The sequence below is a fragment of the Anopheles ziemanni genome, chromosome 2, assembly GCF_943734765.1.
Source record: "Anopheles ziemanni chromosome 2, idAnoZiCoDA_A2_x.2, whole genome shotgun sequence".
NCBI classification, from domain to species: Eukaryota; Metazoa; Arthropoda; class Insecta; order Diptera; family Culicidae; genus Anopheles; species Anopheles ziemanni.
This window is the reverse complement of record NC_080705.1, coordinates 39,432,121-39,459,021: the sequence shown is the minus strand read 5'-3', so window position 1 is coordinate 39,459,021 and position 26,901 is coordinate 39,432,121. Positions and strand designations below refer to the sequence as shown.

The window sequence follows — 26,901 nt, the reverse complement described above, 5'->3', positions numbered from 1 at the left end:
TCGGAACAGTTTCCAAGGATCAATCGAGGTGTCCTTAAAGAAAGGAGACTGTCAGAAGGCGATCAGGAACAAAAAGCGGTTGATGGCTTTTTTTTTTGTTTCTCGAACGATGACTTGTCAGTTGGACCGTATGGAAAAAGGATCATATTTCCCGTGCTTGGTGGGCAAGAACTTTCCACCACTAAGCTGCCAGAACGGGTCCCCCACGACTGACGAAGGATAGCTCCGTGCAAATGTGCGTATGTGTGTTTGTGTTTGGGAGGGCGCATAAAAATTCATTATTTAAATATTTAAAACCATACCCGGAAGGCTCAAAACCCCCAAGGGTACTCTTCTCGCACGTATGGCCAGGACAAGAGCGGGAAGCGAAACAATTGGACGGGTATGCCGGGCGGGTTCGTGGATGATCCTATCGATGGGAAGCAACGGAGGCAAAGGAAGCGACAGAGGAGTGGCGAAAAGTTTCCCCCTACCCCTGCATACCGATGGATGCACGTGAGGTCAGCAGCCTCCGAAAAGTTTCCACTTGCCACCTTAAGAAGGTCGACGTCTACTGTCGGGTTCGATACTGGAAAAAGGGATCGTTGCCAAGCGTGAAGAATGCGAAAAAGGTAATCACAATTAATAAGTAATGATAGCGAAAGCTAGGAAGGAAGGGCGTTCCGGTATCGAAATTGAATGGAATGGGATCAAACCTAGAAACCGCATTCGATTTAAAGAGGAAGCAACCGGAACAGTCCTTTAAACAAATAAAAACAAAATGAAGAAATAGGAATCAGGTGTTGTTACGATTTATAAAGGTTGGTAATTATCTTAACCCTTAATGGCATCAAAGACATAACCCTTAAAGGTGGTTCAAAAAGTACATAATTCACATGATTGGGATTTTATTTTCTAACGCAAAAATGTTTGAGATAGAAGTGTATGAAAATGATTGATGTATTTTTCATTTCATTGTATAAATGCTAGGACTAAAGAACTTGGATTCAATTGCTCATTTTCTAAAGTGACAAACTCAATAAAGAGATTTAAAAATTCAAATAGACAACGCAAAAGCGAATCGAACAGTTATTTCAACAAAAACCATTTGTGGATTCATGAACTTCAGCTTTAAAAAACTGCGCCCAAAGTCTAGGAAAATACACCACCAAAATAATAACTTTCACTAAATGTAGCGTTGCTGATAGCTCAGTACGAGGCCATACTTAACATATTACTCATAAATTTCAATGCCTTTATCTGAACCATATGTGTCTCGCCGTCATCGGCTCGCCATTCGTGGCGGGATTCCGTGCAGAAAGTTTGCATTCCAAGAATACACCATGACTTCACACGCGAATAATTTAAATGGAATCGTGTTCACGGCAGCCCGGAATCTGCCTCCTAAAAACCGTGAGAAAAGACGCACATGCGAAGCCTCCGTGCGCCTCCGTTCGTATGAGTCAAACAGGCGAAACAACCAGCGAGAACCAAAGTTTGGTCAAGGAAAGGCATCAGAAGCTAGTCGGGTATGTTTTTCTATTCGTTTTTTATCGCCCGATCGAAGCCTGTCTTGTTATCGCGGCGTGTGTGTCAACAGACGACACAATTCTGTTCGATATTAAAAGATTTTTGATTCTACCCAACGCCCAGAGACGTCATGGGTTCCTGCTCCAGCCTGTGTGTGTGTGCTGTTTTTTTTTTGTCGATTGTCGGTGATCTTCACCAGAAATTACTGTCAACTATCATATCGAACTTCGGGAACTGTGTCAACTGCCGTTGGGTTGTTATCAGGGAGCGAAGAAAGTTTAATGTATTGCGAACGATGAACTGTGTCAAGGAGAAACCGGAAGATTCGTGAACACGTTTGGATCACCAAACATTGGCTTCTTATCGATTTCTTCGAGGTCGCTCTGTATCTCAAACGTGTAACTGACAATCTTTGAGAAATAACGCCGTGTTTCGGCGCTTGCAGGTAGTGGTGTAAGCTACCTCGACGAACAAAGAGACCAGTGCCGTCGGATGATCCTGCCTCAAGCACAGAAGGTCAAGCACACGCATCGGGAGAGCCTACGGTCAGCCTTGGATTTCTCGTCCAGAAGTCACCGGTTCAAAGCCCGCAAACGCTCTTTACGGATGCAGCACCTTCTTCTGGGCGGCTGAAAAACTAGAGCCTCGTGAACCAGAACCACCGCTCCACTCCGCCCTTGAGAAACCTTTCCATTCCTTGCCAAGTACTGGAAGTCGTGCAACACTCTCTTCCCTCCCCAACTCGTGGCGATCTTCCCAAGGATCGCGAGCTCGGCCGGAACAACGAACGAACGTCGTGCCATTGCACTCCCACGATCCCCATTCATAGCACCGAGATTTTATCCTTTTACGCGCTCTCCCCCCCTAGGTTTCACCATCCCCATCAAAGTCTTGGAGGTTTGAGTTCGCGCATTCCTTCTTCTGGCCGGCTTCGGAAGGAAAGTTCTTACCCTCACCGGATGCCACCGAGTGATGATGCACGATTGCTCCCTCTCTCTCTCTCTCTTTTGCTGTCCCGTGGCAAGGAACCGCGGAAGAATTTCAAGCCCCAGAGCCCCCTCGCCCGCATCTATCGTCCCAAAAACCGGTTCTGGTGTGAGTAGTTCTGGCTCGAAATCGGGCAGAAAAACGACAAGCAAAACACACCACGTCGGAATCAATATGCTGCCGTGCTTTTCCGTTGATGCTTATTTTTGCCATACTGCCGGACTGCCGTCTGTCTGCGAGGCGCGCGTACCGAATGCCCACCACGGCCTCTCCGGGTGGATCTTCCTACCTGGATGCTATTCTGCCTGCGTTCCGGTGGCCTCGCAAGACCTCATAGCCCGTGATCGTGCGGGTATGAAGCGTTCCGACGCAAGGGCTTATTGGCGAGGGCGGTGGTGGATCCTTTGCGAACGATGTAGAGGGTCGGGCAGAATGGGTTTAGAACGGAAAACATGGCATGCGGTACAGTGTGGTCCCGTTTTTGACCGGTCGTTTAGCACGGCGGGATGAATCATGCAACCAAAAGAAGAATTCGAGTTCCAAATTGGAAAAGATGACAAGTCGAGTTCCAAACTAGGCTCACCGATCTTGTCGCACACTGGACAACATGTGAAGCAAAATCTCCTTGAACAACTAAGTTGTCTCACTCCTTAAACTACTAATAATTTAGTAGTCGTCTGCTAATAATCTGCTCTATGCTAAGCCGTTGAATTACTAGTTAGATCTTAAACATGGGGCAGTCTTGGAGAAGATGACAAAGTTCCAGAATGACATATGACAACTTTTCCTTTTCGAGCGAAAGTAAAATAATGAAGTTGTGATTCTAATTGGTAGACTGGATTGAAACTTCTAACCCACGACAAGCTTCACGCGTCAGGAGAATATGGGGGTGCTCTTTATTTACTTCAAAAACTGATCGTAGGCGATGGAGATACTTGCGTTATCCAAGCCTCAAAGGAACAACTACTATACGTCAATCCAGGAGTACTAGAACATCACACTTTTTGGTAAAAAACCACCACAGGTAGTAACACCGATGGATTTACTAGGGTTCTGGCAGCCAACGTTTCATGTGTAGAACTCATGCACACCTCTAAGGTATAAAATTAGTACAAAACTGATGAGAGTTTGATGTGCTCGACGATGCTCCACAGTTATTTCTACTCCATATGTGAGGTGTAAGAGTAGCTATAAAGGTGATACTTAGGTGATCCGCTAAAAGAGTTCAAAAGTTCTGAATAACCCAAGATAGGGAAGGGCAAAAGAAGAACCAGTAAAGTTAGGACCAACTGGATATAGACCTCTTTTCTCTTTTTTTTTCTTTTCAATCTTATCACCAACAGCAACGCGCCCTGTGAAATTTTTTTACTTTCCACTGGTTATTAGTTTACATCCAGTAGTCTGTGGAGCGTGTCTGGTGAAAGCGTTGACAGCACACCAAAATGATGTGATCGGATGCAAACTGAAACGGAGCCATTACATCTATAGATGTACCCGGCCGTCAGAGTGTTAATAAGGATGAGAAAATTTTAACATTCTTAAAGCTGAAGAATAAAATCAGGCACCCACTGTCGAACGAGTAGCTCGGGTCGGACGGGAAATGCAACAGCGGTGCAGCAGTCTCGCATAAAAGTTCGCCCCCCAAACGATGATGGGGTCGTTTCACGTTTCGTTCCTTCAGCACCGGAGAGGACCGCAGATCGACACGAGGCTTGGTACGATCATCAGCCGCCCGGACGACGACTGCTTCGCTGGCGGTATGCAGTCCTCTGTGGGTACATTGCACTTGCAAAGCGGCGTCCATCGCCATCGCCGTCTTCGCGGGATGTGTGTCTGCCGTTGCAAACTTTTACTACCATCTTTTGTTGTTTCCCTTTTTTCTCCTCTTGCTGTCTTGCCATTCTCGGGAGGTTCTACCGCTCCCCGTTCCACCGCGCCCTGCCATCCCATCGACCGAAGAACATTTGATGTGCGATTTCGTCGAACGGAGTCTCGCCGTCCGCGAGTGAACGGGACGCTCCTTTTCGCACTCGTTCTCGCAGCGTTCGGGGAGCCACGGCCAACCCGCGACGTTCGCCAAACATATTTCGCATAGCCCCCGAGGGCGGCGGTTCTGCCAGCCCACCCGCTCAGCCCCGCGGCCTCCCAGCGCCTCTCCCACGGCAGGGTGGAAAATTGTGAGCGGTGCACATTAATCTTGCCAGTTCTTGGAAGTGCGTCGTTTTGGCGTCGTCGTCGTCGTCGTCGTCGCCGGACGCCAGTCGCCGGTCGCCCGTCTGCTCGCGCCGGCTTTCGCGAGGAAGAAGCGACTCTGACGGGCCACTTCCGTTGATTAGCGGTAGCGCGCGCTTTGTGCATGGCACGCTATATCCCGCCAGTCTCCCGCAATCGTTTCGCGATCGGCGGCAAAGGAAAGGGCCTTTTGCGACCGTCCGCAAGGATGATGATGAAGATGGTGTAAGCGAAAAGGAGCCTCTGCTGCTGGGGTTGGGCCTTGTTTGTTCCCATTGTCGTCAACGTTTAAGTGTGAGGCCCCTCGAGGGAACCTCATCAGCGGTACCGAAATCGCACCATTGCGTGACCCCCTCGGTTGCAGCCGACGATGGATGCGATCGGTGGCATTGACGGCGTGTTTTTTTTTATTTTTCCCTCTGAAGCCCGGCCAGGATTAGGCGATCGTCGTCAACGCTTCATAAAGGCACGTTGAAAAGGAATGAAATCGGATATGTCTGAACCTTCAGACGCTTTTGTCAAGCGGTACTCATCGGGTGGATTTTTTTTCAAATTTTCGGTGGCAATCAATACGGAAAGAAAAAGAAATCCACAAACAGTTCGTTGCATCTTCACCGAATTTCTCATGCTTTATCTTTTGCCAGCATCCCAATCACCATTGCAGATCTGAAAAACAAGCCACACTTTGTTGTCCATCATATATTATACGGCAATGACATCGTCATTCATGGTTCATTGAAAACTGAACTCTTCTTCGACCCATAGATCATTGTGTTTGTGGCCTTAAATGTGTGTAAATATTCATCACTTGACAATTAAGCCAACCAATTTCAGATAAAGAGGGATCGGCTCTTGATTCATATAAATTACATGACAAAAGAATTAAGAAAAATGCTCCTAGAAACATGTTTCACTAAAATGAAACACTAAACGATCTTAATTAGTGTTGTGTTTAATGAATCTTTAGGTGAGATTCATTCATATTATTCTTTCAACTAAGATTCATTCAGATTGATTCATGAATCTTGTGGGATTCGAATCTTCAAAAGTTGATGAATTTTACGAAACCCTAATGAATCTTCATGTATCTTTTATGGATCTTGCACGAATCTTGATGGTTCCTCCAATGGCACGGATCATGTGACCAAAAGCACAAAAAGGGGTCTCTCTACCCATTTTGAGGTCTCTACTTTCTGTTATTTTAACAATCTTTTGGATTCAAGAATCTCTCATTAAAAGTTTCATGAATTTTGAAAATGATGCAAAGAATTATTCAGATTGATGAATCTGTATAGGAATTATACAATTTCAATCTTAATAAATTCCAAAGCATACACGTTTGATCATGTTTTGTATTATGTGTTGTACCAATGCTATAAGTGGAGGATCCAAACGAGGATTCAGGGGCCAAAAGACGTCGAGGGGTTTTAGCCGGTAAAATCCGGCACTATCCGTGGACCCATGACAGGCGGGGACCGGATGTCTACTAAGATTTCCTCTCTCACAAAAAAAAAATATTATAAGTGGATAAATTTCCTAAATATTTATGATTCATGTCTAAAAGACCATTTGTTTCACAAATTATATTACGAGTTAATGTGAAATGCATAAAATTATTACTTTGCTTCAGTAACGGGGCCCCCCTCGTACCGCACCACTAGGATGATTGCGTGGTCGAATTTTCATATAGTCATGAAAGTAATGCATCATCAAGTTCATGTGGTCCATCCTGTCTAGTATAACCATGATCCTCAATTTAAATAGATATCCAATTCAAACGGTTCGCACAACGGTATTTATATCACTCATTTTGCATACTTTTAGGTACATCCTCTCACATGTGGTGTAACTTCGACGGTGATTTCGGCTGGGAGTGGCTCATTTAAGATTTTACAATGTACTAAAAAAAGGGAAATCCTGACAGATTCATAGAATCATAAGGAAAGTAAATAAATCACTATAAGTTTTAAGTAATTAGCAATTCAAACTCGTTTGAAATTTGAAGGGGAACATTTCTAATTTGTCTCATTATTCTAACAGTGAAATCTTATTGATACGTACTAAATTTGTGCCATACAATTTCGCATTTATCAGAAGCACAGAAGCACAAGCAGATGACGTTATTCCAAAGAGATACGTTATACGTGCATACACATAAAAAATAATCTTTCCAAACTTGTTCCAGTCTGAGATCTACCCGAAAACCTCCCGCTGCTGAGAATTCGGCGCTCGTATTACAAACCGGGGCGGACCTCCCAGTGGCGAGGCGATTCGCTAACGCGGAGTGTGGAAAACAGGCGAATAAAAATCTTGCCACATTGTTCCACCGTTAGGTTGGGTTTATAATGGACGCCCATTTGTCCGGCTGTCTAGAACATTTCCTGCCAACGTACCCGGGGAGCGGGGTGATGGTGGAAGGGATTGGACCGATCGGGGCCCATTTTCCGTTCGATGCACCGAACAAAAGTTCTCACCACGAGGCTGTGTGGCCTCCTGTGCGATAATCCTGGGAAGGGGGGATGGTGGCAGAAACATATTACCGTCCGTGTTGTGGGCGAGCGAGTAAATGTCCGGTCCCGGGAAATGAAACAACAAAATCTGAGAAAGATGAGCAGCAACAGGATCCTTCAATATCGGAAGCTTTTCTGTCGTGCGAACAACCCGCGTTAGGGTGGAGTTCGGAACGAGGACAAGAGCGCCCGGTGGAGGGGGAAAGATGATGGGTTTTCCTTCAGAATGCGTCCAATTTATTTTCCCTCCGTGTCGGGCCGTCGCCAGGTCCATGCCATCATCAACCCAGCATGACACACCGGGAGTGAGCGCCCAATGAGTCATATCCTGATGTTAGCAAAAGCAATAAACACCGTTTCCGACGGAGCGAGGCGGTTCCAAGTGTGCGGGGCTTTTCATCGGACCGGTACGGATTTTCCACTGAGTCTTCCCTTCCGCCGTGGAAGGGCCGGCCACCTTCGATGAACTTTGCTGGAAAGTATTTTTCCACCCAATGACGAGCTGCTCGTAAATTGGGCTAAGTCCTTTCGAATGAAAAAAAAAAAGAAGGAAACAAACGGCATCGGAGGCAATCTTGGGTTGGAGCCTTGCCCCGGTCGCTCCCAGTGCTCCCTTTGCTGGAAATTGTTGATGAATGAACATGGGCGAACAACGTTAAAATGTGACCGAATGAAATGCAAAGCGAAGCGGAACCATTAGGAAACTTCCACCCTCGCACCCGGGAGCGTTAGGGGCAGAAGCGCCGTACAAGCTTCCAATATTAAATTGTGATCGTTGTCCCGGTTTGCGCCGAGTCCTGTCCCTTTTTGTCCGCTTTTTCCTCCACCTGATCGCTTCCCGGGGCGGCCGGACCGGAAATGAAGGCAGCGATAGGAGAGAGAAGAAGAAGCACACAGGAGAAATAAACACCAGAGCAGGAAAAAGGGGACCAGGAATCGGTAAAGTTTACAGCCACAGAAAGTAGCGGAATGCGGGGCAATATCCCCAAACTTACGTTTACTTATGTTCAGAACGAATAAGAAATTTGTTTCTTTGTTACATATAAGAAACAAATCAGAATGGAATTCCAATTCTTTCCGGTAAATAGTTTGCTCCCTACAAGAATTCACTAAATTGTCTCTTAAAAACCTTTTCGAATCATAAGTTTGTAAACATATAGTATTTTTAAGAGACCAAACTAACTTGTTTTTCATCGGAGGAGTAACGAAACGAAGAAAAGGTCATATAAATTACTAGCTTGACGCCCCGGCGATGCACGATGCAGAAAAGTTTGAGAAAAGAAAGGTGTTTTTAGAACGTATTTGAACCATATTTGAAATGGTTGATATTTCATCATTTTCCCGTGTTGTATAAACCTTGTAGAATAATGTTGATGGATACATCTTGACATATGTGTACATGCTATTTTGTTTGATTGATTAAAACTGAGTTTTTATGGTAAAATTTCGATGATTTTATTAAAAAAAAGTGATCAAAAAAATCTTCAACAACATCTGTAGTTCTTAAACTTAATGCGTGGAAAGTTTCAGAATCGACAGTTCGGTATTGGTCGAGTTTTTAGTGTACACAAAACTTCATACGTAAAAACAGCAAAAATATGTAATAGATTAAATTAAACACAAATTATCGTATTGCTTATATCATATATTGAATTTGTCACCATTATGGATTTTTAAATGAACAATAAATTACGAATTGATAAATTACAAATAGATAAAAACATATGAATAGCCGTTTGGCTCAACAATTTGATGCCTCATTTCAATATTGTATTAAACTGTCGCTCAAACCTGTTTTTGTTCAAAATATCATTTTTAAAACAAAATTTCAAAAGTTTTAATTTTAGCAAGGCTTGAGACGTGAACAAATCCATCATCTTTATCCACCGTTAAAATTTTTTTGAATATCTGTGTATGTTCACTCATCTATGGGTTCAGCACAACACCTTTTCAAAATGCTTGCGTTGTAATTTAAAATCATGTTTTATTTAAATCCGTGAAATCGATAACTTTCCTTCTTTCTCTCATTTCAAGCTCTCCATTCTAGGATGAAGATGTAGCTTCTGCCATGCCAGTATGTTTTTTTGAATAGGAAAATTTGCTTCCCCTATTTGTATTTTTGTACACTCGAAAAATACTACGAAAAAAATTACATGGTTCTCGAAAATAAACAAAACCAAAAACGATCCGTACTTTTGAAAACTAACTTGAAAGCCTGAAAGAAAGGCCCAGTTGGGTATATTACCCCATGCTCCCCTTTCGCACATACTTATGTAAAATCCATCTTTCGCTCATTCTTCCAACACAGAGACAACGGAGTCCCTCGGATGCCGGTGTCGTCCCCCGCTTGGTGTTGCGTTTCGTTGTTTGCAGGGGTGGCTTTCAGAGAGTGGAAAAACCCTCTACTAATACCGGACCGAACGCTCAGTCGAAGGGTGCGAGCCATTACTGCGGTATCCGTGCCGCACACATTCAGGCCCGTCAAGGATGTGCGCGCGTGTGGTGATGTGAGGAAAACGTTACCGAAAATCCTCGTTCAAAAGCGGAACCACTTTTGGGGTGGACCGACTCTGTGTACCGACTTCGTGGTCGGCCTACAACGGGCCCGGGGACTCCCTTCGAGTCATCAGCACACCAGCCCTCGCTGGCGGAAGAAAGGTGAACAACCTTTTTGCGACTCCCCCATTTTTCCGCCTCACTCGCAAGTGAAGGCAATTTCGATACCGAGGGCCGAGCGGATGGGGGAACGCGTGCCCAAGCACAACAACCCGGGTGAGTCGCCCCGAACGAGGGGTGCGAAAAAGAGACCCACCGGAGACCGGGGCGCCATCTTCTTCCGCAGTTTTGGGCCGGGGGATATCGTGTTTACCGGCAGGATCGGGGAATCCACAACTGCGGCGCACCGATATTCCCTGGCTTAGCCAGAGGCGAATGGCACAACGGGTCGGGGATGGACGACTTTTCCCAACTGCGGCGGAGACGGTGGCGGCGGTGGCAGGCGAGAGTATCGTCAACAGTTGTTAATTACTGCAGGACATATTTAGCAGCAAAAGTTATGAGTCTGCGATGCCATGCCCGTTTAAATGTAGCGCTCCCTTCCAGCGACGAAGCGATTCCATCTTTCGCAACTTTCAATCATAAATAGCAGCACGTGCAGTGGTAGGGGGGGGGGGGGGGGGGATGTGGCGTGTCCTGTGGGGAGGGGTATGCACGTTACTAGGTACTATTTATTTCCGTGAAAGTCGGTAGAACTTATTATTCCAGACAGTGCCGAAGGACGGGATCCAATGGGGAGCGCGTTCGTACGCCCGAAGGAAGGGAAACCAAGCAACGGCGTTTAATGTTATTTGTTTTCGTTGTGCAGTGATTTTCAATGTACGCTAAATGTTCGTTTCACTGGGAGATATAAAAATGTTGCAGTATATTTCCATACCTTTCATACTGGAACATTATTTAGGAGGAATCATTGGAAGGAAATATTCCTTCCACAGAGGACTTTACCTAACGAGAAATACAAACTGTGCAAAGTACTTGATATGGGGTTCGTAACTCGCTGGAAAAAAAACAAACAAGCAATACTCTGTCAATGAAGACTGTGTTTTCAATTATTTTTGGACGGCATCAACGGAAACGCAACACGAACTGAAAATATGGTTTAAATTTCATAACACAATCAGTGCTACTATCTTTTTACAAGAAAATTTAAGTTCTTGTTTACTTAAAATACTTAAATAATCGTTATATAATTTCATTCACTTCACTCATTTGTAAACATTTTAGTTAGCATCCTTAAATGAACGTATCGACAAATTTTTAAGCCGATAAATTATTTTGCTTTGTTCATTCTTACAATTAAAATACGCTTGGTACAAAATGCAGTTTTTTATTAAGATAAAGTAAATTCAACACAGTTTAGGACCATGTACAATTGTAACAATAAAGAAGTAGTCAATCACGTTCAAGACTATGGACAACTAACGTTATCCAACATTTTGGTCATTACGAGTTTACAAACCAAATTATTTTTTCAATGTTATGCTTAACAATTCACGGTTATATTCCCGATTTACAAGATCAGCAAAATCTTTTATTTCAATCCTTACAAACATATGCTCCAAAATTACTGTTTCAAAATTACTATTAAATTACTGTTCTTCTACCATATCCTCTTCAAAAATTACATTTTTAATGGTTCTGCACACAATTTATCCATATTTTGCAAAGGATTTAAATGTGGATTCAAGAATGTTCCATTATTTATTCTAGTAACACAAATTTAAAAACATTTAGTTCTTATCTTATCTTAACTGTGAACCACTTTGTGTCATGCTCTATATTTTTACTCGTTTTGCGTGGTTAACGAATCTATCTAAACAAATTATCTCAAAAAGGCTAGCGAATCTGAAAAAAATCATCAATTTGAGTAACTGATACGATGAACTGATATTGGTGCGAATTGCTGATAGGATCCATATCCTGACTAAAGATATTGATGAACAATTATCGTACTTCTGCAAACTGCTCATTCTTATGGTGTTTTCAATGTTGGAGAACCAGGTTACGAACACCAGGTCCAGGAGAGGGAATCTTCACTTGTCATTCGTTACGTACAAAATTCCTGTTCCCCGCTGTTATCCATTGATTTACGTCTGTCCAAGAAGCACGACTACACGGATTAATTTTTCTCAGTTCGAAGCCAATTACTGAGCCCGTTTTGCAATGTTAAATAATCCGTGCCCCAATACGAGCTAAATTGGAGTGATAAAACACCGTACATCACCGAAAGCTCATTACGGGTACACATCTTCACAGTCCAACGGTATTAAAAGATGATTACCCGGCTCAGGGTCAAACAACGGCGAGCATGGGTTTGTGTTTTGTAACCTTAGTTTTAATCATTCCCGTTGTTCAATAAACCTTCGAGTGCAGTAATAAAGGCGCAAGTTACAAAACGCATCCCAATCAATAAATATCCCGATATCCCGAAAGGGGCAGAAGAAAGGAGCATAAGGTTCCGCACGGTGTGTGTGTGTGTGTACATCCATCCGACCGGTGAGACATGTAGACATTTTACGACATCTCGGTGCACCGACGATGTTCAGTTTGGTTTAAAATGATTTTGAAAATGCAAAGCGAAACATCAACCGCTTGCGTACGTGAGAGACCCCCCCCCAGCCCGGTGTGTGTCTGTGTGCACTAAAAACATTAATCAATATTGTAAACCAGGGGTTTGGTGGTTCGGGCTAACCACAAACCGAGACTACTACTCCCCCCGATACCCCTCTTTCTCCGGGTGAGGCGAATTGGCGAAACGTTAATTTATTTCAAGGACTTTTTCCACGGCCCGGGCCCGACTTTATGGAAAGCGATCCCGGCTTTATGGCACCCCGGCCCGGGAGTTCGTGGGAGCGAGTGTGTGCTGGGTCAATTTGGCCCCGGGGGAGGCGTCGGTTGGCCAATTTCTTCTTCCCGTGGCCATCTCATCGTTTGTGCTGCGGCGTGCACCGGCACTCACTTACTTGCACCTACACTTTGCGCAACCGAGCGTGGCCAATCGAAAGCCACCTTCACGGAAGACAACATCCTCGTTTACGTGGTCTCTCTTGCATATACGACGTCTCGGGTCGGAAGAGTCCCACCCACCTCGTTCCTCCTGGCCACCGCGCTCCCGGCGACTGCTCACCGGGTGGATTGTTTTGCATTTTTGCATACATAATTTCCATCCAGCCGGGGGGGGTTCTCTGTACGTTTGCATGTAACGCAATTCGGCCGACGCTTCTCTCGCTTCATTCGGGGGCGCACTAACTGAAACAAACACCGCACTGATGATCAATAAATCACTTCCGGTGCCTTCGCCCGGGATGCGTCAGTCTGTACGTGTGTGTGTTTTTGTGGAGCGCCTCCAGGCGGCAGACGGTGACATTAATGCACTACGCAGGCTGCTGTGAGTCAGACATAGAACGACTTCGGCACCGAGCTCCGGAAACCGGAAGAGGTCGGGGAGGAACTGCAACCCTCCCTCCCAGGGGAAATTGGTTAACAAATCGAAATAGAAAGAGAAAGGAGAGAGGGAGAGAAGGAGAGAGTGAGAAAATCCGATCAGAGGATGTGGTCGCACGGAAGAGAAATCGGATGCATCCCGGGCGTTCTCTGCCCAAGGTTCGGGTTCTGCCGCTGTGGTTTCGGCGAAAGTTCCAAGGGAACCCAGTCGCTGGTTGGGGTTTGGGTTTGGGGCCGTTCACGAATTACCGGCACACAGACGACCGTCGTCACTATAACCACGGCCGAAGCGTTGGAGCGATGGAGGCCACCAGACTGCGCCGTTGGTCAGCGGAATTTCCGGAATGAGTGAGTTCTTGCTCTCTCGCCGGGTCCCCGGTCATGCCTTTCTCTAGAATAACAAATAAATTAAACTTTCATTCAGATACTTTGTCGCACCGCTTTGGGACGGGTTCCGGGTTGTTAGATGTGTAGCCCGGAGTGTGTTCGAGCTGCGGCCACATCACCATCAGCCACATAAAAAACACACGTCCGTGTGACGGCGGCGGCCTTGAGCGGATGCTTGACGGTGGATGACGCTGCACCAGAAGAAAAAAAAAATGCATGTGCAGCACGTCTCGTCACGCCCGGGATCGTGGTCGACCACCCTAGACGTTGCACCATTCGCGACGCACTCTCAGAATTGCGTTCCGGTTCTCAGCGAGGAGTTCCTTCTGCAAAGAGAACTGGCTGCTCCGTGGCGACAGCAACTCGTTAGATGCATTCGATTCCGGCATTCGTCTGGTCTGGTTTTTGGTTCGGACAAAGGACTTCTGCTTCCAGCTTATGCTTCTTCATCTCACACCACAGGTGAACGGATGAGGCGCGTTCGAGATGGGATGAAATGCATTTAGGAAGGTGATGTTTTCGAACAGACTACAAAAAAGGGGCAATCTTCATCGTTCGGTAAAAGGCGACATTAGCGGCAGCAATGAAAAGGAGTTTCGGTGACTTTTTTTCTTATAAAATATTGGGCGCATTTTTTTTTTCCTTTAGTGTTGTTGACACTGCTTTCATCACCGCCGTGGGTACGCCACTCCACTTAACAATTTCTGCACAGGGTCAAAAAAAGGCACCCACAAGCGCTGCCGGTTAGATCGGCCTTCGCGCTTTGTACACCACTCGGAACGGAACCGTCTTCCGAGCTCAGCGTTTTTTGCCGTCCCGGCGCTGCTGATGGTGCGGAAATGCAGTCTGGGGCTTGGCGTTCCGGGGGACTCCGGGTCCCGGGAACCGGGAGACTGCACCGTTCTCTGCACCGATACACGCTGGTGTTGGTGTCGGTGAGCCAGCCCGCTTTGTTTCCCCCGGCGAAAAAGTGTGTGTATGGGTCGTGCAGCAACAGTGAGCAGACAAAACGCCGGCCGTGCGCGTCGTTGCACATGCGTCCTTGCATTCTCGCCAGACAGCGAGTGTTGGTGCGCTTGAGGGGGGTGGTTGGGAAGTGGTGGCGGGTTTGGCTGGCAGCGTGACTGGGTGCATAATAATAAAAGCAAAAGCGCACAGACACTCCCGTGCGGGTGGACGGGAGGTGAGGAGAACCGATGGTAATCATTTCTCCTTCCGATGCAATCTGCCGTTCCAGTAGGGCAGGCGATACCAATAAAATAAAAAAAAAAAAAAATGGAGAGAAAAACACAAACATGGAAGAGTTTTCGGAGCATCTGCTTCTCGTCTGGCGTGAGCCGCTGTAAGCCTCTATGAGGCCGAGCCCGGGTTTTGGTTTCCAATTGCCGATGCAAAAATGACGAAAGCCTCACTGGCGCGAAATGCTAGCGACTCATTAAACCCATTGAATCCACTTAAGGCGGACAATCTGGGGTTTGTTTGTCACAATTAAAACACATCACAAGCAGTAGACAAAGCGACATTATCGGCAGAAATGCAAGAACGTGCTCATCCGGCTGTGGTGCAGTATTGTGAGATTTTGAGAGTTTTATTATGATGTGGGGAATGTAGGTACAAACATTTTGTTTCATTATAATTCCCCCGCAAATGGTTTATTTTTTCCGACAAAATGACTGAAAAATACTAGAGGGAAAGGGTGAATCGCGGGGTGTTAGGTAAGTTCGTATACGAATATGATGGACTGAGTTTTTTATGCGAAACAAATGCTACAAGAAAATATATAAGGACAAATTGACAGAAAATATATAAGCTAATGAGTATTGTAAAAATATTTCATTTATCGGTGACAGAATATAATAACATTTTCATTTGTTGTTTTCATACCATAATTAGCTGATTTTTCATTATGCATACAATACAATTGATTTTGAACAAATTATTTTGATACATAAATAATTATCTAAATAAATTTAGTTTCCCAAAAAAATTTTTTGGATATTTCAAGAATATTTTATGCATTCCTTTTTGTCCAGCACTGTATTGACAGTGTAAACGGTGCTAAACAAATAGCGGGTATGACAAACCCATGTTGTGCTAGTGATGGAAAGAATGAGTCCTACACGAAAGGAACGGACCAAAGTAGCTGGGTTACTCGTTTAAATACAATGCCCAACCCACAAAACACAACAGGTGCACAAAAAGGGTATGCTAAGCATTTTGTTAATATTTTCACAAACATTTTGCAAACGCTTCTGCCGTATTTTTGGTTGTTTTGATTTCAAAAACCAAACCTGATGGGAACCTTTCTGGGAACTGGTTCCTATTCGAGGAACGGCTCAAACATATGTCGGATCACTCGACACTGTTTTGATGGCGAATGTTTGTTTACAATGCGATGTACGTCGATGTAGCACATTTTGCTAACATATCCCAACTATTTTGAATTAAACGGGGCACTTACCTTGAAGTAGTGGAGAAACCACTCAATGAAATCATTAGATTTAGGAATCTCTGCCGCAATCATCTCTCGCAGGATCGCTTCATTCATCTTGTTGCTTCGCGATATCAATCGCCAACAAACAGGGAAAGTTCAATTACCGTATCCACACAAACACAGCACACACGACCCGCACAAAAGCACTCGCGTTTTGTTTGTTTCACTGCACTACGATTTTTCACACGCGCGAAGAATTAATATTTCGAAGTTTGTTAGCCGTATTTTGTCCATTCACATCTAAAGTCCTTGTTTTGGTGTAAAACCCGCGCTGATTTCCACCGCGTTCAACAAAACAATCCTCGATGTAATGAAATCTCCCGGATAGTAGTGATGGCCAGGCACAACTGTCAACAATCATACTGGGTATTTGACAACGCGCGGGATGGCAGTTAAATGTTTACTAACTGTCAAGTTTATTCTGCCATGACATAAATTTTTAATTTTGTTGAAATTTTCTCTTATCCGGAATGAAATATGTTATATGGTTTATGAAAAAGCCTCTATTAACATGAATAAATCGTCAAATCTATGGTGATATTTGTTATTAGCTCTTTGCTAACATTTTGACATTACGTCCTTTGCGCGGGAAAATATTTTGTGGTACCACGTGCAGCGAGTATAATTTTACAGGCTTTCTCGTTTTAGTTACATTTGCCCGGTGTCATGATATGAGTAGAACAAAAGGTACTTATTATGTTTATAGTTTTTTCATACAGAATTTAAATCCAGTTGTGTAGACGTTATTTTTTAATAAAATTTAGTTTTATTTCAACACGCCGTAGTTGACTAGAGTTTTATGTAGTTAATATGAAAAATGGAGGCAATCTTCAAATCCTTTTAAATGTTGATTTTACCATTTTCTATGGCTTATTCTAATGAAATCGAATCTGATGATGATCGTTTCCGGCAAAGAAAGTGGATATCGACATGATTATTTCGTTGCTTGCACATCGCCACTATGACCAGCGGACGAACAAAGGAAGCACAGTAGTGAAATACAGCTAGTGTTAGTCCGATTGTGGAGCTAAACAGCGGATACTTGGGCACCACGTTCGGTTCGGAGAGTATCTCCAACAGCAACGATCCGTACAGCCGTTGGGCCGTAAACACGATGTACGAGATCGACAGAAAGATGGACAGCTTAAGGGCGAACGCCACATTCTCATCGATTTCGTCGGGCTGTGCGAACCGTTTGCCTCGGTAGAACTTGACCACCATCTGGACGGTCGTTATCAACAGGGCTACGGTCGGCAGGATGATGCGTATGAGGATGACCATGAGGCTCACGAGGCGATGATTGGTGACGGTGTTCACCAGCACGGTGCAGTGTTGCGTCTGATTGCCCACATCATTGCCAGCCAGTGGCGTGGGTGCCACTACGATGTCAGAGAACAAGAACAAAGGCAGCGACTCGGAGATGGCGATAAACCACACGAGAAGAATCGGAAACTGCACCGAAATTCGCGTTTTCTTGTACCGATAGTCGATGGTGAGGGATCGCTTCTGGGACACCGCATCCGTGGCCACTTCGTAACTGTTTTCCTCGGCTATGCTTTCGGGTTCGTTGGAGGCGATAGTACCGCTTTTCACCACATCCACGGCCAGGTTGTACGTCGAGATGGAGTGAAAGTTGAGCCCGACGATGAAGTACGCGATCGCGACACTGGTAAGCGATTCGAGCCCACTATACAGCGTACACTGTTCCACCGGGAGCGTCCAAGTGCGCGTAAGGTGATAGTAAAGCTCCCAATCGCTTGTGAGAAGCGTCAACACATCAACGATCGCTATCTGTAGCACAAACAGCAAGGCGTCTAGGAGATGGAAGGAACAAACCAGGAAGTCAACTTCAGTCGATTGTCAAGGATCAAAGAGTCTTGCTTACCGGTAGACTTGGCACAAGCGATTCCTCGTATAAGCACAAGATTCAGGATAATCCCCACCGCCACTATGACGGCGTTGTAGGAGTAGAAGAATATCAGCTGTTCCAGTGGCTCTGTTCGGGTCACATCCTCCCGAAGGGTCGGGGTACTGGGCAGAGGGTCATCGAAATCACTCGTCTTCGTCACGTAAACCTCATTGCTCAGATAATCTTCAATCGATGTGTAGTCGTCTTCCATCGTTGCAGTGTTCATCATGCCGGCAGTAATAAAATCTACTGAACCTCAACAGAACCTCTTCTAGAAGCGATTAGAATTTCACTTGCGGCGCGTGTAAACCGATTCCGCGAAGATTTTGACTTCGGTCCGCACGGTGGCGCATTTGAACGGAAACTAACTGAGCGCAGCGTACCGCAGACAACTGTTTACCATAAAGTCACGGTGTCGCTATCGCTCGCCGCTGATCGGATGGCTAGAATCATTCTCGGAGAGTCGTAAAGAGCTCCACGGTCGTCGATCCGGGACGTTCCCGTGGGCCTGCTGATCTTCATCGCTTCGCGCAACAAGCAGAAGGCGCCTCAATGGAGCTGGTTTCCTTCCCTGCGTTCTGTCTTTCACGGACCCGGATCCTCTTCGCGACTCCATCACACGAACCACGAAATGCTATGCTTCAATTAAGCATAAACATACATTTGTCACACATTTATTTTTAACCTCTCTTCTTCGTGCCGTACGATGTAGGTGTTAAGACGGTTGGGGCGATGAGAGGTTCTGCTGGAGAGGCATAAGGGAATGGCCGGGTTTGGACGATGAAGCGTACATATGTCGAGGAGGATGAAGAAAACAGAAGTGAGGACTTATGCTCACCGCGATCGACTGTCACGCACTCTCGTCCCGATGTTCCTCCGCCACCGGATGCAGTTACATATAGTGCGTGTCTATATAGGCAGAACCTCTGAAACGTGATCTTGTTGGCAGAGAGCTCGCGTTTGGCGGCGTCTCTCGGATGATTTTGCTGCGATGCGATTGTATTTCTCTCTCTGTGCGACTGAAACACCCTTTTCACGCCGCGAAAACAAAGAGCCTCTTCGTCATGGACATGCAAAAACGAAGGCACCAACTCGCACACCCTTAGCCGGTAAGGGCGCTCGATGCACACACCACAACGTTCGGCGGACAATGCGCACTATAAGTTTGAGGAATGCACCAAGATCGGCATCGGATCCGTTCTTCTTCTGCGGGTGGCTAACGATCTCATGCTCTTCTGTTTGCCAAACACTTTCCATTTCATCGCAAGTCATCACAACCGGATCGGGTTGCCGTTTGCCGTCTTATTAAGTCTTCCCTCGCGAACCGCGAACGGCATCTTTCCAGTCCGCGTGGGACAAAGAAAAAGTGCAACCACGCTGGGGAAGAACGAGCGAATCGATTAACGCGACTAATGAAGATGAAATCCTTCTAGATGGGTATCTGTTATTGTACGCCAAAGCAAGGAATGACCTCTAACAGGAAGCATACGATCTTTGTTTCATTCCTCCATGGTGCCTCGGCGGTGCTACGTTAATCCTCCAGTTAGATTTTGATATTCTCTCTCCATTTGAAATATAGTTGAACGATGAAAGTAATTTAACTTTTTCAACGGTGGAAAACCAACTGATTTGTGTAATAAAAGCATGGTAATCAGTGAAAAATTATGGATTTTGATATAAATTTTAAATTTGTTAATTATTATATAAATTTTACTTAATTTTATGTATCGAATGGACAAATTCGAGGAAATATTGTGCTATGCTTTTTAGTTTTTTATTTTGAAACATGTTATGGCTCTAACTACAAAAATAAAAAAGTGGCGCATTGTAGAAAAATGCTTATGTTATTTAATTGTTCCAATATTTCCGGTGTCGTATTTCTTATTACATACTTTTTCTAATAAACTATGCGTATGTTCGACTTACGGCGTTATGTTTTTAAATAGTTTGATTAAAAAAATCTTTTTTGGTAGTGAACTTAAACAATAAATAAAGAAAAAACGGATTAAGCAAAACAAAAGTAATAATTTAAAGCCGAAGTTTATAGTAAATATTTCTTTTTTTGTCAGCTTCTTCCCCACTTTACCTTATGTTTTGAATCACATGTTATGTCAATATTAGATGCTCATTTATCTAACATAGAGAACGGGGTAGAGTAATGCCCTCAAGTTATTGGAAAAAAGATATTGTAGCTGTTAGTAGTGCACCATACACATTACACTGCAAAGTTATAATTTTTGGTTTATATTTGTAACTTTGTTACAAAAACAAAAATTTCTATATTTTATTCAGTGAGAAACTGGTAAACCAATTTTCGCTTGAAATGGTATATGAGACAAAATGTTTGTGCATTTAATTGAGAACAGTAGCAAACCAATTTTTTCGTGCGAAACGTTGTTCATTCAAATTGAGTGTTTCGCATATTTTTTTTTGTGCAAAAACTAACGTCATTTGATAAATTATGTTTTATTATGTTGCACATTTGCTTAACACCAACAGATACTGAAAAAGGGCAGGAGAAGCAAATTTGAAAACACATGGATGTAAAGTGTCTGTCTGATTATCCCTAATAAGATGCAAGCGTGTCATCTAACTGCGTTATCATTTGATTCGAAAATTATAAAAACTATTTAAACGAACCAAATCATTCGTCGACCATGGAATTAGAAATGTTTATTTCTGATGCCACATGCCGGTTTGCAGACAGTTGGCGTGAAAAGTGCAGATGTTAAAGCGGAGCACAGCTGTTTGACTGTGTCCCTATCTGCTACTAATTAGAAAATTGCCAGGTCAAGGAGCGTGCCCGGGAAGAGTCCGGTGGGTGCGGATGGTGTCACAGCAACATACTGCACTTGACACGCGCCACGATACCGTCATCCAGTCCCGGCATGCAAATGGGATGCAATTACGATAAGCCGATGGTGCCACCCTAACGGCAGCACCTGATCTTCTCCTGCTGTCGATCCTACGCCCGAAAAAAATCGACACCTTCGCGGGCACCCGCATTGCAAATGGAACAGTTTGAAATCATCCAACTGCTATTCCGCACAATCGTAAGTGCACTCTGTACAAATACTCGCACATGTTCTCTCTTTCTCTCTGGGTATTATTTTTTGTGACTTTGCAGATGAATTTCGATTCTTTCTTTTACTGTCCTGTGCACTTCCTCCATGTTTACGTTTGTTTTTCTCCCCGACTTATTCCGGTGCGCGGAGTTGTTGTGCCACTGATCCCATTTACCATGGTCCCGTCCGGTGGCCGCTGGTCGTTAAAATTGCGTCACTCGCGTGCAGAATTCACAAACGCCCCGAAAGCCATTTAAAACCACCGGACGGGCGGCATTTCTCCGACAGTTTCATCCAGGTGTCGCCAGCGGACGGTTCGCACGCCTCCAGTGTTCGGGAGTTAGTGAAAAAGGGTGCTCGAAAGTTGTTCGAAAATGTTACACACTTGTGGCGTCACCGTCGGCGTCCTAGTGGCCCTGACCGTCGGCACGATCGTGCCGGGCCTTTCCGGTGAACCATCGGATCCGAAACAGCTGTTCGTCGGTCGGTTGGGGTCCGCGGAACGGTTGCAGTATTTTGGCAGCGAGAGCGAAAGTGACTGGCCCTACTTTGAGCTGGTCGATGTCGATGTACGCCATCCGGACGGATCCGGACATCGGGACGTGCCGGACTTCAATCTGAGTTTCTCCTTCCGCAATGATCCGATCGTGCTGCGACTCCAACCGAACCGCGCACTAAACGCCACCAATGTTCCGGTGACGGTGCTTACGGCGGGCCAGGAACGTGTCACGAAGGTGCTGGAAGGGACACCGCGGCCCAGTAACTTTGTGGCGCACTTTGTGCACAACGATGGCAACACTACAGCGGCTCTTTCGACCAACGGTGATGACAAATTTGTACGTACAGAATGGTGGGAACATCGAGAAGTACCAGTTATATCGTTTTGTCCGGTGTGTGCGTTTGGCCCGTGAAGAAAGATCTGCTCATTGGAGGAACTTTCGCCAAATGAAGTGCTAAATGGTGGTGCTAATTGAAATGGGAAACGTTGGAAGTTGGTTTTGCAAAAGAGTCACAAACAACACAAAAGACAAGATAATCTATCATATGGCTAATGAAAAACAGAAGAAAGAAGATTGCTTTCTTGGTTTTGTTTAAAAAGTGAAAAATCAGAACTATTATACAATGCAGCGAGTGAAGTGACACTGCGACTGAGAAACATCTTTCAATCTTGTCTCTGACATTTGCGTATTTACTAGAAGAAGCTGATAAAAGGTTGACTGACTGTAATTAAAGCAGCAAATAGTGCCATATTAAAATTTCATATTTTCCTACAAGTTTTCTTTTATATATTATTGAAACATTAAAGGATATTTTAGTATTTGATTATGTGCGTTGCGTTCAAAATTCGTGTCCTGGCAACAAATTTTAACTGTGCTTAATATCTGCCTAAGGTAGTTCCTGTACAGGACACTATTGTAGCACAAACTAAGGCGTGAAAAGAAAAAATGTTCGTTGCGTTAGACGAGTACCTTTCTTCTGCGCGTATTGAAGTCATGTGTATGTAGGTGCTAAATCGATTTTGTTGAACGGTGCTGTTATTTAACAGCAAAAGTAAGAAATCCATTTGCTACTTTAAGTGTTTAGTATACATTTGTTTGTGGTACATTTGTTTGTTCGACTGTAGCCTAGGTTGTTGCGTGTCAATGAACCCTTTGGACAAGCAGTAGAAATGTGAATAGATTTTATAATTAGCGGAAATGACACAACCGGGGAAGGTTATGTTTATAATTTAGATGCTAATTAGTAATGTTGCGATTGTTGTTTGAACTGGCGAATATTTTCTTCTATTTAGAATATTGCTAGATTCTCTTCTTCTTGGCGCAACGAGCTCTTGGTCATGCCTACCCGTTAAGGGCTTACGAGACTTGCTTCCCTGTTGTACGTGGATAGTCAGTCCTCTCGTACAGGGGAGGGTCCGGTCTCGGTTGGGATTCGAACCCACGCCGTCGAGGTGGTGAGCCCCGGCGCTCATGGGCCGATTTTCTGTCCAGCGCAACCGCTCGGCTGTCGCGGACCCCCATGTTGCTAGATTGTCACCATTAATAACTTAATAACGATGCATATTTAATATCAATCCATCATAAACATGATCGGATATTTTTTAAAGAAAGGTAAATAATGTTTCCATGAATTAAATTAGTTGTAATAATATTTTCAGAGTGGAATAATTTTTCACACTTCGGGACCTCTAGAAATAACACCATTGGATGTGGGATTGCTAGACCGTCAAACGTCATCAGTCTTCCGCCGTCCACATTTGGTCAAAGACCTGCGGCCGCAAACAACCTCCGACGTATCGTACGAGCTACTGCGACGTCGAACGCAATCCGAAATTCACCTGCTCGGAGACACACTTGGTCAGAAGAACTATTCCTCCACCGAGCTGGAAGAGCTTGACGCCCGGGATGGACGTAATCGGAGTGCTCCGACGCGATACGGTCGGCCGAAGCTAGAATTGGCCGTGTTTTTCGATGAAGCAGCCTACAACACGTTCGCCCCCTATCTGGACCACAACGATGCTGCCCTCCGGGACTTCCTGCTGGCGTACATCAACGGCATACAGGCGCTCTACCATCATCCCTCGCTGGGCCAAGGCGTGGACGTTACGCTAGTGTACCTCGAGCTGATGCGCACGCAGCCACCGGAAATGCCGCACTACGATGGCGAACGTAACTTACTGCTCGACTCCTTTTGCGCCTACCAGAGCGCCCTCAACCAGGGCCGGTGGGATATGGGACTGTACCTGTCCGGGTTGGATTTCTACTCCATCGACAACGGACGGCGCAACGGAGGCACAATGGGGCTGGCTACGGTCGGTGGTGTTTGTTTGAGTGATTACGCGTGTGTCATTGCCGAGTTCGGAGCGAGGAACATCTTCGGCAAACCGTATCCTTCGTCGGGCTTTACGTCCGTGTTTATTGCGGCGCACGAGATCGGTCACAAGTATGTTTGGATCACAGTTGGACCAAATTAAAACGTTCCAAAACGATTAATTCGCTGTTTTTGCAGCCTTGGCATGCATCACGATTCGGTGGGAAACGGATGCCCGAAAGACGGTTTTGTGATGTCACCGTCGAGAGGAACCCAAGGCGAAACCACGTGGTCTACCTGTAGCGCCGATGTTATCTCTCAGTTAAAGTACGTCGCATCGAGGAATTTTTTAAAAGGAACAACATTTTCCTTAATTCTAAAAAACATGTTTTTCAGTTGGGCCGGTTGTTTGTTCGAAACTGCCGCTAACCCGAAGGAGGAATACGATACATCGAAGTTCTACGATCACCCGGGACAGGCATGGACCGCTAAAAGGCAGTGTGAGGTATTACTAACGTACGTATACTGTTTTGATTTCAATAGAAGACGTGACAGAGTAATAGATTATAATGCTTTTTCTAAATTATTTAAAAAACAGGGATAAGGATGCAATTTTAGCATCGGCTGTACAACCAGACATCTGTCAGAATCTTAGATGTCGCACACCACATCGGACCGGATTCTACTTTGCTGGACCTGCATTGGAAGGAACCGATTGTGGTGATAGTAAGGTAAATTCTTCTACAATACTCTATAATTTTGTATAAAAGCATATGTATTTACAATACAGATTAATAATTATTCTCTTTAAGCACATGTTTATTTCGCATATCCATTAAAATTCTTGTTAAATAAGATTTAATCTACTGGCGCTCTTGTGTTTTCCTGCCATTTTACATTCAAAATATTGGAACCAAAACAAACAACAAAATTCAAGCTAAAAAACCTTCAAAAGAAGTTCTCGTTAAGGAAAAAAAGGTTTTTTAATTCAAACAACTTTGCCCAACAAATGTGTTCCCATACTTTTTAGATTTAAAAAAATTCTTTGAATTTAACGCCGAAATAGGCCATTTTTCATTAACTTTTCAATTAGGGTATTGATTTTTTCATTTTTCCTGTTGGAGTAAAATCTTTTAATTTTTGTTGTTTTTAAATAACCTGTGTCCCAAAAATATAACATTACGTTAAAATGCCAAAGAAATCCGTTATAAAGCTAAAGAAATGTATGTGAACAAAAGATAAAATTGTTATTAATGTTTAAGTCCCTTCACCGATTTTGACAATTACACCCGAATGAGTGGCCTGTTTAAAGCAAACAGCTTTGTATAAAGTGAGATTTTTTCATCTTTTCTAGTTTATGATAAATGTTGATACATCTTGCAGATGTTTTCCGAGTTTGTCGGAACCAAATTACCGGTTCGTCAGCACGCTCATTTTACCGCCTAAAAGTATGCAATGCTCCGTTTTTAGGTTGAAGCGTTTCAAACGGTTTTTGAAATGTGTTCGTTACATTACCGCATTCTATTTGCGTTAACAATTATGAACTTTTCGTTCTGGTTTGATCTACCTTTTCCAGTGGTGCAATGGAGGAAAGTGTATAAAGCAGAAGAAAAAACCCACAAACTCCACTCCCGGCGGCTGGGGAGGGTGGATGGACGACGAGTGCATTTCGGGATGCTTGGAGCAATCACGAGGTTACAAACGTCGCACCCGTCGTTGTGACAATCCGCCACCGGTTAATACCGACCAGGGGTGCGAGGGAGTCGCGGTGGATGTGACCGTCTGCGACGATCAACAACTGTGCCACTCGAACCGAGAGCCCGTCCAGTTCTACGCCAGTCGGCGTTGCAGAGAATTTAGCCAGCTTCTTCCCCGGCTCGATCCCGTCGGTCGAGGCATTCAGGGTCCGTACGATTCGAAACGCCTATGGATGAGTTGTGCGATCTACTGCAAGCGTGCCGACAACGACGCGTACTACGCGCCACGGTTCGATCTGAACGACCTGGGAGTCGACTCGTACTTCCCTGATGGAACGCTGTGCCATCAGGAATCGGGAACTAACTACTACTGCCAGCAGCACCACTGTTTGCCAGAGGTAGGCAACCCATGGTTGTCTAATGTCGCCGGATGTACTAACAATCGTTCTCTTCACTTCTAGAACTTCAAGACATCGAAGATATCCATCTGGTCGATCACCGAAGACATACCAGTGGCCGGAAATGCACTACCCATGACCTCGCACTTCCTTGACAGTGCGATACTGAGCTACCTATCGCTGGACCGAAACATCACACCGTTGACTAGTACTTGGGCCCTCAAACCGGACCAACTTCCAAACGACGATCAATGGGTCGATCAAGACTATCTGGATCTGACAGGGAGTTTCAAAACGGATGTCGATAAGCCCTTAGAAGGTGCAACAACATGAATGCATGCTTAGTAGGTTAAACTCTTTGATAAGTAATTTATTTTAATGCTTGTAATTCTGGTTTAAAGTTTCTGGTAATAAGATTTATAAGAATCTGATAAAATGTTAGTTTCGCATTTAGACTAAGAAACATAAAAAATATATATTTCATTTTTCCGAAATTTTCTAATAAAAATATCATAGTATCCATTTTTTTTCATTTCGATTGGATGCAAACAAAAACCAAACCGTACCGATTATATTTCATCAAAGTAAAATGATAAATTGGGTCATCTGAGAGATAACGCAACGAAGGAAATTACCTTGGCGGAGGTTCAGAAATAGACCTTCCAGAAGCCTATCGTTCGGCACGATCGGCGTTCAAAGAAGGGTTTTATTAGTTACATCTCAATTCTTATCGCTCGTTCGATATCATGCGCTCGCCGTTTTTCGATCCGTCGAAACGGTGCTAACAATGAGCGTCCTTTTAGGAAGCAAAAAGAAGCAATAAAAATGGGCGAGCGACTGTGCATTAGTACGATTGTGATAATCGAAACGACGTATGAATCAATCATCTGTCACACCTATCA

General features: G+C 44.5%; 3 protein-coding genes across 3 annotated transcripts in view; 1 reads left to right on the top strand and 2 right to left on the bottom strand.

Annotated features, from left to right (window-relative positions):
• LOC131293540 (protein disks lost) overlaps positions 1–16,173 on the bottom strand; it is a 101,682-nt gene extending 85,509 nt beyond the window's left edge. The window contains exon 1 of the mRNA XM_058321616.1: positions 16,087–16,173. Coding sequence (XP_058177599.1) covers positions 16,087–16,173 — 87 coding nt within the window. The remainder of the gene's footprint in view (positions 1–16,086) is intronic.
• An 816-nt stretch (positions 16,174–16,989) lies between these two features.
• LOC131282151 (uncharacterized) lies at positions 16,990–18,239 on the bottom strand. Its single transcript, XM_058311553.1, has 2 exons — positions 18,005–18,239; positions 16,990–17,933 (listed from the first exon to the last, which is right to left on the bottom strand). Exons 1-2 carry the CDS (start codon positions 18,237–18,239, stop codon positions 16,990–16,992), a joined length of 1,179 nt encoding a protein of 392 aa, XP_058167536.1.
• A 3,228-nt stretch (positions 18,240–21,467) lies between these two features.
• Positions 21,468–26,332, top strand: LOC131293539 (A disintegrin and metalloproteinase with thrombospondin motifs adt-2-like). Its single transcript, XM_058321615.1, has 7 exons — positions 21,468–21,929; positions 23,252–24,036; positions 24,103–24,231; positions 24,301–24,420; positions 24,503–24,635; positions 25,481–25,999; positions 26,063–26,332. Exons 1-7 carry the CDS (start codon positions 21,468–21,470, stop codon positions 26,330–26,332), a joined length of 2,418 nt encoding a protein of 805 aa, XP_058177598.1.
• The last annotated feature ends 569 nt before the right edge of the window (positions 26,333–26,901 follow it).

Coding starts and splice junctions, on each gene's coding strand:
- LOC131282151 (XM_058311553.1), bottom strand. CDS start 18,239: ATGGAAGACGACTACACATCGATTGAAGATTATCTGAGCAATGAGGTT. Junction 17,934..18,004: donor CGCTTGTGCCAAGTCTACCG/GTAAGCAAGACT, acceptor TCCATCTCCTAG/ACGCCTTGCTGTTTGTGCTA.
- LOC131293539 (XM_058321615.1), top strand. CDS start 21,468: ATGTTACACACTTGTGGCGTCACCGTCGGCGTCCTAGTGGCCCTGACC. Junction 21,930..23,251: donor CCAACGGTGATGACAAATTT/GTACGTACAGAA, acceptor TAATATTTTCAG/AGTGGAATAATTTTTCACAC. Junction 26,000..26,062: donor AGCACCACTGTTTGCCAGAG/GTAGGCAACCCA, acceptor CTTCACTTCTAG/AACTTCAAGACATCGAAGAT.